The sequence below is a fragment of the Manis javanica genome, chromosome 3, assembly GCF_040802235.1.
Source record: "Manis javanica isolate MJ-LG chromosome 3, MJ_LKY, whole genome shotgun sequence".
In the NCBI taxonomy this organism is placed as follows: Eukaryota; Metazoa; Chordata; class Mammalia; order Pholidota; family Manidae; genus Manis; species Manis javanica.
In genome coordinates, this window is record NC_133158.1 from 67,319,287 (window position 1) to 67,334,850 (window position 15,564).

The 15,564-nt window shown below is 52.4% G+C and overlaps 1 protein-coding gene across 7 annotated transcripts in view; it reads right to left on the reverse strand.

Annotated features, from left to right (window-relative positions):
• Nucleotides 1-1,343: 1,343 nt before the first annotated feature.
• BOC (BOC cell adhesion associated, oncogene regulated) overlaps nt 1,344-15,564 on the reverse strand; it is a 68,376-nt gene continuing 54,155 nt past the window's right edge. For 6 of the 7 annotated variants that reach the window (XM_073231667.1, XM_037017650.2, XM_073231670.1 and 3 more), the window contains 14 exons: nt 14,959-15,252; nt 14,314-14,586; nt 13,004-13,299; nt 9,443-9,602; nt 8,974-9,084; nt 8,259-8,465; nt 7,738-7,919; nt 7,208-7,313; nt 6,638-6,760; nt 4,233-4,454; nt 3,257-3,492; nt 2,974-3,050; nt 2,313-2,506; nt 1,344-2,084 (listed from right to left, as the gene is read on the reverse strand). In XM_073231667.1, the coding sequence (XP_073087768.1) occupies nt 1,897-2,084; nt 2,313-2,506; nt 2,974-3,050; nt 3,257-3,492; nt 4,233-4,454; nt 6,638-6,760; nt 7,208-7,313; nt 7,738-7,919; nt 8,259-8,465; nt 8,974-9,084; nt 9,443-9,602; nt 13,004-13,299; nt 14,314-14,586; nt 14,959-15,252 (2,669 nt within the window). In that variant the 3' untranslated portion in view covers nt 1,344-1,896. The remainder of the gene's footprint in view (nt 2,085-2,312; nt 2,507-2,973; nt 3,051-3,256; nt 3,493-4,232; nt 4,455-6,637; nt 6,761-7,207; nt 7,314-7,737; nt 7,920-8,258; nt 8,466-8,973; nt 9,085-9,442; nt 9,603-13,003; nt 13,300-14,313; nt 14,587-14,958; nt 15,253-15,564) is intronic. The other variant, XM_073231669.1, reaches the window with a different exon arrangement.

Genomic DNA, 15,564 nt, shown 5'->3' on the forward strand with positions numbered 1-15,564 from the left:
ACAAAATGCTGTGAAATTGAATACCTGAACTGTTTCAATTTCTACCCTTAATTTTTAAAGCCTGCTGCCCTTACTTGTCCTTCTCTACAACTGACTAGGGTAAATATGCACACGCATCTCATTTAATGTGCCTTGGAAGTGCTTTTTCTTTTCTAGGACTTTTTGAGAGCTAAAACCGTTCAGTGTTAAGAGTTCCAGTGCTGTGTAGAAAGCAATTTAACATATCCTTTCTGTAAAGTTCACCAAAATTCCCTTGGTCAACCACCTGCAATCAAGAAGAAAACAAAGGGAGAGTGTTTAAAAAGCCAACGAACTCAAAGGTGAGCTGCCGCCTGGATCTGAGGGCGCAGGACTGGCTCAGTGAGGCAGGGGTCATAGCAAGAGGCCTCCAGGCCCAGTGCCCAGGTGTCTGTAGTCACAGCGTCCCTGCTCTGCTTCTCCTTTCCTATCATTTCATGCTTCCTACAAATCCGTCATATTACTTCTTAAAATATTTTTAAAATACTGCTTTTCTGGAAATCATGCGGCACCTTAATGAGTGTTCTGTTCCCAGGGGAGCTGTTGGTGGAGAAAAGAACCACCTAAGAGCGAGCGCTGTGCTTCTTCTGGCCAGCAGAGGGAGCACTTGTCCCAGACTGGAAGACTCATTCCTGGAGTTTTTCCTGGGATCTTGTTTATCCATTCCTGATTGTGAGGCCAGGGGTCTGGCATGAGGACTCTTAACAAGATTAAGTGTCTCAAGTGGCATTTCATCTGTAACTCACCTTTACTGAGATCCAGAAAATCTGTTTCCGTCCTGAAAACAGTTGAAGTGTGTGAGGGCTTTCGTTGCAAGCTGCAGCCTCCATCTATTTCCAGTTGCATATAAAAAGGTTGATCCTGTGTAAGTAAATGCTTTTAAACAACTAGTGAGTCAACTCCTCTGGCAATGTTGGTGTATCTCTGGAAAGAAGGGAAGTGAATTTCATCAGGTATCCTATGTTCACCTATAGCATTTTGGAGAAAATATTTAGTTTTCGACACACACCTATTATAGAAAAGATCGGTTTCATTCCTTTGCTATGACCAGAGCTTTACTTGAAGTTCGGGCAGTAAGAGAAGTCTGAATCTGTTGCTTCTTGCCTCCTGCACCCTGTCTCCCTCTTGGACTAAACAGTTACTCATGCATTCTGCATTAATAAAAACACAACTGACACGAATGTATTCAAAAGACAAAACTACCTTTTCCAGATCTTATCTCTTGATGTATTTGAAAATGTTGTTAAGTGGGTGTTTTCTTCAAATATTCAACTGAATCCTAACTGCTAAAGAGAATGCTGAGTCATATGTGACTAAGTTGAAGGTTAACGGGGAAGACTAAACATTTATTTAGAAGTTACAGTGTTTGTTTTTACAGAGATATGTTGCCACAGATAACTGATTCTGGAAGGTTTGTTAATGTTTATAGTATTATACACATGTTAATCTATTCTCATGGGCATCTTCTGGAAACGCTTCCTGTAGCACCAGATCCAGCCGTCTTCACAGGTGTCTGCAGCCTGTGGCCCTTGCTCTTCCCTCACAGTCATCATGAAAAACGTGCCTGGGCTTCTTCCTTTCGTAAGCTTCTCTGGGCCTATGCAGCCTCTGAGGCTGGCAAGGGGTTCTAAGTGAAGGCTGCCTCCTCCTGCTGGGTTCTTCTTTTCCGGGCGACTTCTGTTATGTTGTGACTTCTTTATGTTTCCTCTCATACCTCAATGGCTAGGATTCCCTATGTCTCTCCAGAATTACAAAAACACATATACATTTATTTACAAGTGCATAAATATATAAATATGGCTATTATAGAAAAATAAATACCAATTTTCTCTTTTTAAAAACCATAATGTATAGTCTTTCTGGGCTACTGGCTTCTGCCTAAATTGCAGGAGGTGGTGTTTCAAAAGCCACGTGCACTGATGGGCCAGGGGAGAGCTGCATCGAGAGTTCCTGCCCTACACGGGACCCTGTGCGGCGCTGAGGACACCGGTCTCCTCCACCCACTTGGCAGGAGTCAGGATTGTCCACCTCTTCAACTGGGGCAAGCCCCAAGCAGCATGGGGGCCCTAGGGAGAGAGAGGTGGGAAACATTAAGATCCAGACCACCACCAGGGGAGCTGGGGCCGCCAGTCGCTGTCTGTGACAGGTGTCTGTGCTGGCCCTGAAGGAGAGCCAGACCCAGCAAGGGCATTCACGTGCCCTCCTCCATCTCACAGATGTGGGCGGGCCACTTACTATCCACACCACTCCTGGGTCCCAGCCTGCTCAGTTTCCCACCCTGCCCTAGCACAGACCTGGGTGAAAAAGAGGGTCCCGCGTTGCTTCCAGCCCAGGACCTTGGGTTGCAGCCCTCATGCCTGGCTGGCCGGTGGCAGCACCCTGTTCCTGGAGGCGGTGGCAGTCCCTGCGGGGCTGGAGCAGCTGGCGGGTTGAGTCATCAGGCAGTGTATATAAGAAAGAGCCCTCATCCGGGTTAGACCTGGGACTCCTGCGTGCATGAGATCAGATGGAGCAATGAGGTAGGTGCGGAGTGGGCTCGCGTCCCCACCGCCCTGGCTGCTTCCCTGTTGGCACTAGAGCTGGTCAGTGCTCAGCCAGGCCAAGGGCTGCTCCCCTTTGAACACCAAAAGGCGCCACACTCATCTCCACGGGTAATTCTAGACTATTTCCACTTTATTCTGTAAAGTCCTGAGTGTGTGAGAGGACATGGAGTCAGTCGTCCAGGGCCTTTGGGCAGAGCCAGCTGTGTGGCTCTTCTGGCGTGCCAGGTGAGTAGCTCCAGAGCAGAAAGGGCCGAACATGACAACTACCCCTTAGCGCAAGAGTCCAGTGGGGTGGGCTGTCTGAGCAGGACTGTTGGGGAAGTGCCAGCTCTCACCTTAGGGACCCATGCTGGGAAAGAGAAAATGATGGGGCGTGGGAGTGGAACACAGGGATGGGGCAGGGCCTGGTTACCTGGGAATCTGGTGACGGGGAGGGTCATATCTGCTGCCAAGAATGGTCTGCCTCAGCAGGCTGGGGGTGTCATCCTGCTGCTCGAAAGAAAGAGTAACAAAAAGATCACATCAGAGTCCAGGTAACTTTCCTGTTCACTGTTCAGCAGATGAGCTGTTTCTAAGGAAAGCTTGGCCCAGCAGCCCAGGATGGAGGCTGGAGGGGAGGACAGCTGGGCTGCAGCCCAGCCACTCTGCCCGTGCTGGCCTGTGCCTGCAGGCCCACAGACCCAGAACCACATTACCTGCTGAGGCACCCCTGGGCAATGCTGCTGAGGTTTCATGCCTACATAGCCCATGGCCACTGCTGGGCAGCCCCTGTTCCCATGCACCCCACCGGCGCAGGCCCGTCCACTAGTGCCACTGACGTAGGGCTGCCCATTGGTTTGGTGGCCTGGGAGTCCTCTGAGTGGTACCATAGTGTATTGGCAGGAGGAAGACAGAAGGGCACTTCGAGGAAAAGCCAGGTCCGTTGCATGTTCTGGAAGGACAAAAGGACAGGGGAATGCTTAGGCCAAGGAGGCCTGGGGGGGCTTGAAGTCCCACATGAATCTCAGAAAACTCCTGTCCACACATGGGGTCAGATGAGGTCAGCAGGCTCTCATGATGCTGCTGAGGGATGAGATACTTTCTCTCAAAGTACTCTTCCTGCCACCTGCTCTTCCTAACACCTAGATGTTTTTACAGTGGGGATCAGGGTAAGGAGATGCAGGGGGAAGGGTCTGGGGGAAGAGAGTGGTGAGCAAACAGGAGGAGCAACATTTAAATGAGGGAAGCCGACCCGATGTGCTGCCGTTGGAAGCAGAAGTTAGTGGCTAGCAGTCAGATTAGCCCAGGATAAGAGGGAAGCAAGAGGCAGCCAAAGACCCAGAGAGGAGGCAGGGCCAGCTGCAAGCAAGAGTGTGTGCTCTGAGCAGCGGCTTCAGACATTACAAGGAGCTGGAGCCAGATAAGCACTGAGCTCCAGAGAGGCAGAGAGGACAGACCAACGTCTGCTTCATACTTTCCATCTGCCAAGGTCCATGGGCTAAAGGGAAAGGGAGCTTGGAGTTTTCTCTGCCTCTCTCCCAGCCCTCTGGGGGACCCGGAAGTGTGGGCTCCAGTGAGTGTGACAGGGTGTCTGTCCCCTCCCGTCCCGGGCAGAGGCCTCCCTTGGGGGCTGGGAGGCGCCTCCTCCCTCCGTAGGGTCCCTCCTGTCTGTGCTGAGGGTCACACACTCACTTTGCTTAGACCAGGCCCTCCACAGGCAGAAGGGGATGAAGGCGACGATGATGAGGACGACAGAGCCCAGGACAACCCCGACAATCAGGTAGGGCAGGTCGCTGGCGCGCGCTGCCATGGCCCCCACGCCTCCCGGCCGCTCTGCAGCCTCAGGTGGTGGTGGCTGACGCGGGGCCCTTGTCGGGGGCGGGAGGCGACCGGGCTCACCAGAAGACTTCCGGGCTGTCGATGCAGACAAAACTCACCTCAGCATCTATTTCTCTGACATTTCTTTCACAAGAAATAAAAAAAAAAGTACTCTTCCATGGGTGTGGGAAATGGGGTCACACTCACAAGACTCCAAACCCTCAGTTAGATGAGTGTGGTGTCCAAGCCAGCATGAAATTGGCATCTCATGTGAAATTTGATATTATTGAAGAAAGCGGAATCTTGCATTTCAAAATACAACCTGAAATATATGTGAGCCAGGCACTAGAGTCAGACTCTTTTTGGGCTGAAGTGATGTAGGGGTTTTTTGGAGGAATAAGGTAGTGAACTTTTTGGAAGAAAATATAAAAAGTGCATGAAATTTTCCCAGCAAAAAAACCGGGAATGGAAGTTACCCGTGGACCTGCTATTCCTGGGTGAATTAAGAGACGTGGAGTACTAGGTCTGAGCATGGGTGGCACAGCTGGGTGGACGCGTTGGGACTTCCTGGGACAGACTGTCATGGCGAACTGCCAATTCAAGGGTGACAATTCAAGATGGCAACCCCCTCGTCTGGGTTTTGCTATTATCAGGGAGTGTCTGACATCGTTAGCTCCTTTTCACAGCCTTCAGCCCCCTTGACTTCCCGACACTACAGTCCTCTGGTTTTCCCACCTCTCTGCTGCTGCTTATGTTTCTTTTCTTGCTCTTCTCTTTCTGTCTCCTCAGATGCCGGGAGGTCTTCCTGGTCCCCTCAATCTGCACTCTGTCCTGCTCCCAGGATGTCAACCTCTGTTGCAATGACTGTCAAGGACTGCCCTCTGCCCAGGGCCCTCCCCGAGGCAGGAGAACCGCATTCTAGGGGCTCAGAAGAATCAGGCTCAGCGAGTCTCCAGGTGGCTGCACCTCGTTCCTTTCACAGGCATCTGCTTCCCTGGGCCCTGCCTGTTTCACTCAGTGGAGCCTCACCTGGGCTGTACTTCAAGCTTGAACGTTTACTTTGAACTCCTTTCACTCCCTCCCAGCCTAACATGCCAGCAGTGTCTGGTCCCACCCAAGCTTCCTCAGTGAGATCAGATGGAGTCCTCAGAAAAGAGACTCAAAGCCACCCCTTCTATCTATGCTTCCCGGCCCCAGGCCTGTCTCCTCAGCCCACTGCTGCCTAGACACCAGTGACCCTGCTTGACAGACAAACTGAGCAGGGTCCCTCCCCCGCCTCATAGCCCACAGTGACCTCGATGAGCCAGTGCCACCAATGTCCCTGGTCTCCTCCGTCTCATCCTCCTTCCAGGTGCCACACGCTCCAACCATCCGGAGCTACGTGCCGCCTTGCCCCTTCCCTCAGTCTGGCCTGAAGAGTCAGTCCTTCCAGAACAGCGCAAAGCCTCTGTGAAGTCCCTGCCCTTTGCCCTGGGTCCTCTGCATGTCAAACACACAGAACTTTGTGTGTATAAACCTGCCCCCTCACTTCGTCGTACATGTTGAAGAGGATGCACACTGTTTGTTGAACAAGTGACCCTGCTTGTTTTCAGGGTCAGTGCCGAGCTGGAGGGAGAGGGTTGCCAATGACAGAAAAGTGGGTTGTTTTCTTATCTCCATTCCTATTCCTCTGTGATATTCCCCTGATTATTACCTTGGTAGTAGAACTGCTGTATATACTTTCAGTATTTGCAAAGTGGAGAAAATGGTATCTATCCACTTGGCCAATGTGCAAACTTAACAAGCTATTGTATGAATATGTTTAACACGTGATAATGCAGAGGACAAGTCTGGGCTTTAGTTAGACGAACTTGGCCCAAAGCATATGCTCCACTGCTAACCGGGTGCATGAGCTTGGTCAGGCTGTACCATTTCCTGATGCTCCGTTTCTCTCCCGTCTCATGGGGCTGCAGTTAAATAAGCCAAATGTAAGCACCAAATGTTACCAGAGGAACACAGTGCTTACGGAAAGTTCCCAACTTAGGAATGGGTTCTATGCCATGAGTACCTATGTGAGTTAATTCCCATGTTCCTTAAAGCTATCATGATGGAAACCCATTCATACTTAGTATGAGGCACAGGCAAATGAACAGAAGGGTTAAAAATGACAGTGTTTAGGGGTGCTTAGAAAATAAGGCATCTTCCTGGGGAAGAGCTACCCAGCAAAGTCACAGAGCAGTGACTTTGTCCTAGTTGGCTGAAAACATCAAGAGGAGGGCAGAGAACCCCTGGAGAATCACCTTTGGTTTCACAGATCATCACGTTGCTGAACTCACTCTCTCCTCCTTCATTGAAGCACTGCATCTTAATGTCGTAGGAAGTCTCTGGCTGCAGGTGGCTGATGGAGTGCCAGTATCTATCTCCTAGGAGAGAGCAATGGTCATCTGTCTCCAGTTTGCTTGGCCTCTGATTGCAGCGACACTCAGACAGGGCTGTGTGTCTGGGCTGGTGCCATTTACTGGCACAGCAGGCCATACGGTGGAGGAACAATGGAGAGAGTGTTCGTGGTGCCCACCCAACTTCCTGTTGTCCCATCACTCAGGGAAGGAAGCCTGTGGGCTTATGAGCTTGATAACCCCAGTGTCACAGAAGAGTCAGTGATATGGGGTACAGACACAATGTGTCAGAAGCCCAGGTTTTATACTTTTACCAATGCCTAGCGCCCTGTGCCAGCATGGGAAATGGTATCGCACAAAGTGTGCCTCACCTTCCACCATATCCTTGTGTCAGCAGCCCAGGTTTTATACTTTTACCAATGCCTAGCACCCCGTGCCAGCATGGGAAATGGTATCGCACAAAGTGTGCCTCACCTTCCACCATATCCTTCTTGTAGTCGCTATCGTTGTCGCTGTCTGTGGGTCGGTAGTAGATGTAAAAGCCATGGATCGGGGTGTTGTTATTACTTGCTGGAATATACTACAGGAAATGGAGCAGAGAAATCTGCATGTGAGCAGAACCACAGGTGGATGGAAATTTTATCCCAGCCAAGAGTTTAACGTTCACCAGGGGATCCTGGCAAACCTTGATGATGAGGCTCTCTGGAGAATGCTTGGAGGCATCATTATTGTATTTAGTCACGAGGTCTCCCAGCTTTTGGAGACAAGAAACAAACTGCCATTTCTCTGAAGACATAAGTCCCTTCTGAACCTGCCTGGGTATCATGAGGCTGAGTCCCTCTGTTCCCAGGTTCATGGGTAAAGTAATACTTGAGCGGGGAGGTGTCTTAGAAGAAGGGCCGAGTAGAGGAATGACTCCTTCCTGTCCCTGCTGCAGCAGCCAGCTCCCGCCCTGCACACAGCTCAGCCCAACTTCCCACTGCAGGCCGAGCAAGGCCGCGTACCATCCACTTGAGCATGATGGTGGTCTCATTGACGGCGTCAGTGAAGGTGATGTAAGGGCCTGCCACGGGCCTCTCGTACACGCGGCTGCTGTAGCCCGACACCACATAGGGCCGTGAGGGGGCACTGGGCTCACTCTCCCCCAGCATGTTCAGAGCCCGGACTCGGAACTTGTAGGAGGTGCCTGGTGAGAGACATTTCCTGAACTCTGCAACTAGGAAATACCTTTGCAGCCCATCCAGGCCCAGGACATGGAGGGATTTTCTGGGCAGCCTTTTCCCAAAAGCAAGTCCCCAAAGAACTCACTAGGATTCCCATCCTTCTCAGAGAGGATCCACACAGGAGTTGGCTCTGGACCCTTACGGAGAAAGCGGAAGGGCTATGGGACTGAAGGGCCACCACCAAGGGCTTCCACGTGAGCACGATGGAGGGTGGACAGCAGGCAGGGAGAAGAGCCTGCAAAGGCTCCCCAGGGGTCGGGGGCAGCCCGGGGACTAGGCAGGGCACACAGCCTGGCCCCTACCTTTCTCGAGGCCTGTGACCTCCACTGAGAGCCGGGAGGGAGGGATGGCACTGGTGGCCAGAGCCCAGTCTCCCACTTTCTTTAGCTTCTTACACTCCACGCGGAAGGACTGGATCGGGAAGCCCCCGTTCCCGCGGGGAATCCAGGTCACATACACGGATGTCTCGGAAGCCATGGAAACAGTGGGCCTGTCTGGAGCTTCTGGGGCTGGGGGAGGGAAGCCATGCATGAGGGCGGGAGGAAGCAGGAGAGGGGACACGATGAGAAGATAGTTGTATCACAAGTGGCCAGGGCCTTTTCCTGGTAGAGGCCTGCTCCTCTCCACAGCCCTCCACTCCCTGGTGGCTGCGTTTCAGGTCTCCTGAAGGCTGGTCACCCTCTCCTGGGAGGAGCGCTTGTACTAAGACCTCTGAAAGCTCTGCTTCTGAAACATCAGAGTGTGGAGAGCCAAGAGCCCCTGCTCTCTCCTCCATGCTCTCTGGACCCACAGGGTCAGCAACCCCAGTGATGGGCTCCAGTGTGTATTTAAAGAGTTCTAATCTATGTTTTCTTCTTGTGGTTAACTGGGGAGATGCCCGGAAAATGTCAGAAGGCCTCCCGTACTCACAGAACCAAGACCCCATTCAACTTGCAACAAAGAGCCTTGCGAGGCAGTGGGCCGTGTTCCGGCTGGGACTGCTCGGCACCCCGACCCTTGGGGTTGCTGGGGGCTTACGGGAGAGGCGGCTGTGGTCTGGCTGGCTGCTGCTCTGGGGACTGGCTCCAGGGTCATCCCTTTGGATCTGCTGCTCCTTGCTGGCCATGATTTCAGGTTTGGGCCGCCGTCCTGGGGGGAAGCAGGTTGAGATCAGTAAGGCAGCAAGCATGCACTACGTCTCCCTTTCCACAGATTGCTTTCTGCCTGAGACTCTGCCAGGGGGTCTGACAAGGCAATGCAAATACGGGACATTGGAAGTGTGGGCTGCCTGATTGTCATGGTATTGCCCAGTATGAGGCAGGATGCCAGAGAGGCCAGCTAGTGGCTCTCTTGATGACAGGTAGGACCTCAGTCTGAGCACACAAATCACAGAGAGGCCACAGCTGAAAAGAAGATAAAGTTCACGGTGAATAGCTGTGACAAGGTGAGCGGGTTTCCCACCTGGGCTCACAGAAACCCTATGCTGGGGGCAATGTTTGATCCTTACCAGTTCGGAAGGTGACCATGGCCGTCTGGCCTTCACCCGCACAGTTGTAAGCTGCCATCTCCACTTCATATAAGCTCCCAGGGTCCAGTCTGGTGAGGGTCAGGTGGTGCTGGTTGGCTGGAATGCCAGAGATGATCCAATTGTCAGAGGAGTTGGTGACCTGTTGGAGAAGCGGCTGGTGTAAGAACCAGTATCTTGGCCTGGAGGTACTGGTGGGCTGTGGTTTGCAATTAAAGCAGAACTGAGTCCCAGAGGGCAGGAGGAGGGAGAGGAGACTGGGCCAGGCTGGGGGAAGGGTGCCACAGAGCAGACTGGTCTGCTGGCTCTGGGACATGTATCCTCGCTGGGACAGCAAAGTCAGGCTCCTTGATCCCTCATTTAATGATCCCAGCAAAAACACTCAGTTGGGGGGGTGGGGGTCGAGGTCTGATATTGCTGAGAATTTCTCCAAAGACCACCTCTCTTTGCAATTCCAAAAATCCCTGTATTTTTCTCCTTGCTCCCTTCAAAGCAAAACATAATTCCATCAGTTTATATTCTAATGAGATGATGATGATAATGATAAAAAGTAGCAGCACCACTAGAAAGAGCCACATTTGCTGAGTGCTTACTATGTGCTAGGCACAGAGCTAAGCACTTTATATGCTCTATAAACTAGGCGCTTTATATGACAATGGCTCAAGAGATGGGTGTTAATATTGTTCCTACTTCACAAATGAGGAGACTAAGGGCTAGGAGATGCGTAATCTGCCTAAGGCTATGTTGCTAGTGAGTGCAGAAACCGTGACTTGATGCCAGAGAGCGTGCTCATGACCAACCTATTCTAGGCAGAAAATGGGTTGGGGAGTCGGAAAATCCTGGGTTCAAATCCTGATTTTATCTTAGTAGCTGTGTAACCCTGAGCAAGTTCCCTAACCTCTCTGATCCTTAAGCCTTTTGCTTCTAAAATGCGGTAAATGAAACCTCTCTGGTTACTCTGAAGATTAAATTCGATCATTTATATGTGTCAAGCACCGGACTTGGCATGCAGTAGGTTCCCAGCAAATGCCCAGCTCCTCTCCTGATGTCCCCCATACCCTCTACTCGGTGAGGTTTCGGCCATTTCTATCCTCCCTTTTTCTGCTCCTGCCCTCAGACCTTGCTTAGAACTTAAAAACTGTGGATGAATTATGGATTACTCCTTAATGGCTTCAAATTTCCAGCTCTTGAAATCTAAAGAAAAAAATATAATAGCTCTAGGCTCCCCAGCAGGGGATGCTAAGAGGTGGCTTCACCCTACCCACCCCACTTATCAGGATGCGAGACTGAACCGCCCACGGTGCCCATCTCAGAGCCTGCCAGAGCCTCGAGCTGGGGTTTGCTGAAAGAATAAGCAGCTGGTCAGAAGAGCTCTTCTCCCCAAGCAGAATATTCCGAGGTAGAACAAAACCTGCTATTCAAGGGACAGGGATGGTCTGGGCTCATTCATGTCAGGCTTCCAGGATATGTTCCAAGGGGAGAAGTTTTTACAAACTGAGAATTCCCAGTGGTACTGGAAACCCAAACACAGTAGTCCAGGGTCTGCAGATGCATCAGGAAATGAAACTTGCTTCATACATGCGAAAAGTGAAACTGAGCTGAATAATTCCCAGTCTCCAGCAAGAGAAGGGGGCTGGAAAAGACACAACCCAAATGCTGATTTTTGTTTCAGAATCTTTCCTTGTGTGATGATCTTTTGAGGGATCTTTAACTCCTCAAAAAAGGAACGGCTCTCAAGACCTAGTTTCTGCCTTGGCAATGTCCACCTACCCGCTCTAAGGGCCCCACAGGCTGGAGCTGAAGGGAAGCCAGACCCAGTGGGGGCACTGTGCCGCCGCTTCCCCTGCATCCGCTTCTCCCTCAGCCCGCCCAGCGCTGGCCTCACACTTCCACTGGGCTCAAAAATGAAAATAAGAAATGGACTGGTAATTAGTCACTGTCACACACACTGAGAGGGTGAATGCAGCCTCAGCCTGGCATTTCCGGATCACCATGCAAGGCCTTTGCCAGGCTGTCTGTTGGTGAGGCTGTTTTTTGGCCACCTATTGGCCTGAAAAGTATTATTCTTGCTCGCACGCTGATTCTTGTCTCCTGGGGACCATGCGCATTTGGCCTGCCCTGATCTTTGTCTACAAGTCCGGGAGGGAGGTGTCCAGTTACATGGGGAAATAAGGACTAGGACTAGGCCTGCCCGGTACCCTGGCTGAACAATGTGGCTTTTTGTTAAAAACTGATTCACCCCCCTTAGCTGACTGTGTCTGCAGAGGCCAGCAGCCGGGGGATTAGTGAGGAACTGCCCACCCCAGGCCCCCACCCGAGCAGGCTGCTTTGCCATAGGTGTCTTACTGATGACCTCAGAGTCTCTGGGGACCAGCCCCAAGCCACAGCCTTCTAGGAGAGCACTTGAAGGGAAAGGACTGAGTGAGAGGGGCTGCCAGGGCCCAGAGGGAAACGGCTCCTGCACAGCCAGTGATCTCCATCGTGCAGGGCCAGTTAGTGTGGTTGGTTTTGGAGGGGGAAGAAGAGTTGATAAGTACTTCTATTTTCCATACTTTCTACCGAGTGCACATAGCACTTTTATAAGCAAAAATAATACGAATGCGTAATAAAACTAGCATTTATAATGCATTATTCTCAAGATTAATAAAAATCCATTTAAGAATAATAATTTCCTACTGTCTGATAGCCTTAAAAAGGAAGCAGCATGCACCTGGGATGAACAGAAATGTTTTTCAAGGACATTTTGCTTAAAGAGAATTTTATGGCCTTCTGCCCTGCGGGATCATGAGATGACAGCAGAGCCTTAATGAGGTAGCAGGCTGGGGGCCCCGACCTGCCTCAAGAGACATGGTGTTCAGGAAGATGGGCCAGCTCAGCTCTGTCCCCACACCCTGTCAGAGCCTAAGATTCCCTCCCTGACAGCTCCTGAAACATTCACCTGGACAGGCTTCCTTCTGTCCAGGAGAAATAGCTGAGGTCTCTCCAATATGAGGTGCTTCCAGCTCAAATACCTGCTTGTTGAACCCAAGCCATAATGAATCCTGAGCACTGAGGAGGGTATTTATAACCCTCAGAGAAAACACTTGTTCACAGATATTTGTTTTCCTGGCTCTAGGGCAGATTGGCCATGCCAGAGTTCCTGCAGGTATGGACCTAGCAGAGCTTACATTGGTTAAAACATAGCAAGACAACTTTAGCAAAGCATGACAGAAGGAGGAGGAAGGATGGTGCGGGGCTCACAGGGAGACCGGTAATGCTCCCTGGGACTGGAAGCTGGTGACGGCAGCCTCTGGAAAACCAGCATGTAGAGCTCAGATCTGAAGGCACACACACAGCTCTTTCTTGGGCCTCTTAGGATCCCCAGCACCCACCTCACAACCAGCTTCCAGGGAAGGCGCAGGAGAGTACCATGGAGGAGACAGGAGGTCATGACTAGCATGGGGATTGCTGGGCAAGGCCTCAGGAGCACCAGGAGAGATGGCCAGCAGGCAGAACCCGCACCCAGCTCACTGAGACGAGCTCGCCATGCCAAGCACACCATACCTTCCGGTGTTTCACCACATAGTAGAGGATCGGCACCCGGTTGCTGCCCTCATGCCGGGGCCGCCACACCAGCTCATACGAGTCAGTCTTGGAGGTCCGGGGTGAGCTGAGGATGATGGGTGCCTCGGCAGGAGCCACCTGCCCCTTCTCTCCGCACTGCAGGGAAGCTGGCTGCACGGACGCCGAGGGGCCCAGGTGCCCCTTCAGCATCTGGTCAGAGCTCCCAGGTCTGGAAGGTGGTGTGGGAAGTGTGGCAGTGTCCGGCTTAGCGTCCTGCCATGGCCTCAGGGTTGTGCCTGGTGGACCAAGCAGGAAGGAGAAGGGAAGGAAGACGATGTTAGTCCCCCTGGTCACCTGCTGGGCTGTTGCCCCAGGGAGAAACCTGAGAGAGAGGGCAGAGAGAAGATCTGCCAGGACAGGAAGAGCCCTCGGGACCCGAGATGGCTCAACACACAGCCAGGCTCTGTGTCCCTGCCCTGCCAGGAGCGAAAGGCCTCTTGCTGAGGCCAGCAAACTGCTTTTCCCCCTGAGCCACACTCCAGCCCCATCCTGAGTGATCCCCATTTGCTCCTGAGGGGCAGGAGCCCTGTGCCCTTTTTCACATGTCCCTACTGGGGGTTGGGACATGTCCCTTCACTGTGGGATCTTAACAACACGGCCCAACGTGGGCCCTTTCCTGCTCCACTGCAGTGACCTGGATGTGACATGAGATGTGAAGCCAACTGTAAATGCTCTCTGAGAACCCAAGGGGCCCAGAGAGGCTATGCCTCCTTCAGGGAGCACCCACAGACTCTGCCGATGGTAGTTTTCCCTCTACTAGACCACCTGCAACAGGGAGCAGGATGGGGGGCATCTGACCATGCTGATTCAGCCTTTCTATTATTTATTGTCATGATTTTCTCAAATTCTTTCAGAAATAGGGCAAGGTCTTTGTTATGTGTCTCTGCATCCCCCACACTGCCTAACCCAGTGCTGAGCCCACAGTAGCTGCTCAATTGATATATGTCAACTGAAATGAACCAAGCTGAGAAGGACAGACTGGCTTTTCCTTAGAGTGGTGGCTGTCAAACTGGGTTCACGGAACCCTAGGACCTCTCAGATAGACAAAATAATTTAAGAGGGTTTTTAATGGGCCATTTTTACTAGTGAAACTGTGCACTTCCAACTTTTGTAATCGTTAATGTAAATTTGAACCCACAACTAAAAGCCACTTTCATCTATTTTTTATATTGGGGTTCTAAGCTGGATTTCATTTGAAAAAGGGTTCTGTAAATGTTCAGCTAGAATCTCAGCCCTTGCGCTGCACGCACCTGGCCTGGCGGTCCTCAGCTGCACCACGGCATGAGCACTCCCAACTTCATTCTCGGCCATGCACTGGTAGACCCCTTCGTCCTCAGGCCCCACACTGACCACCCGCAGGGCCCTGTGGGACAGGCGGAGGCGCTGGCTGGAGGCGAGGGGCACAGCATTCCTCAGCCACAGCACGGAGGGCGGGGGGTTCCCGCGCACCTCACAGGTGAGCTTGGCGCTCTGGCCCCATGGGATGACCAGCTGGGAGAGCTCCACGGTGACCTCAGGGGGTTCTGCCAGGAAACCAGACCAGGAGTGAGAACGGCTGAGTGTTCCCATCTAGGGCCAGACAGGGGGAGGGGCTGCAGGGGCTGCAGTCAGGAACGGGTCCCTCCTTCCCTGTGGCTTCTGGTAGAAGGAAGGAAAGGTCCCGTGTTTCCTCTATCAACAGTCATGACAGGAAAGGGGAGAATGAGGGCTGCCAGGCTGTACACCCTAGTCCCTAGGCCCCAAGGATCTCCGACTCTCTGTATTCCTCCATCACTCACTCGGCACATGACCACCCATGAGGCACGTGACTCTGAGCCTTGGGTTATGAGCTTCTAGGAAGGCCACACAGGTGAAAGAGAAGGGCGAGGAGAAGAAAGTCTGCAGGAGACACTCACCGAACACCTGAACGTTGTAGAGGATGACGGCCGCCCCAGGCTCACCAACCCCGTTGTCGGCCATGCAGCGGTAGGTCCCTGAGTCCTCCTCACTGGTGGTGTCGATGAGGAGGTTGCTCAGCTGGAAGCGTGTCTTGTTGTAGGCAGCCACACTGGACCCGTCCTTGGCCCAGGTGACCCGCGGCGGTGGGATCCCACTGGCCACACACTCCAGGATGAGACTCTGGCCTTTGGTGACGATGATGGCCTGGGCCTCAGGTGGGTAGATGATGCGGGCAGCCTCGGCGGTAGAGCCTGAAGGGCCAAGGAGGGGCAGGGCAGCGTGTGGGACCAGGACTTGGTGCAGAGGAAACCCTCTGCCATGCCTCGGGTGGCCCAGCCCAGGAGGCAGTCCTGGAGCACAGAGTCGGACTCAAACAGCCCTTTAGGGGCTTGTGATCTACGTAAAGTGGGGCAAGTTGCTTCTGTGGGCTTTGGTTTCCTTATGGGGAACAAGGCCCTCCTGCAGACAGCTGTCATGAGTAAAACATGTGCACAGTGGAGCAGCAGCAACACAACATGGTCTGGATGGCTGTGAGTGAGCAGGAAGGAAGGGTGAGGCCGGCA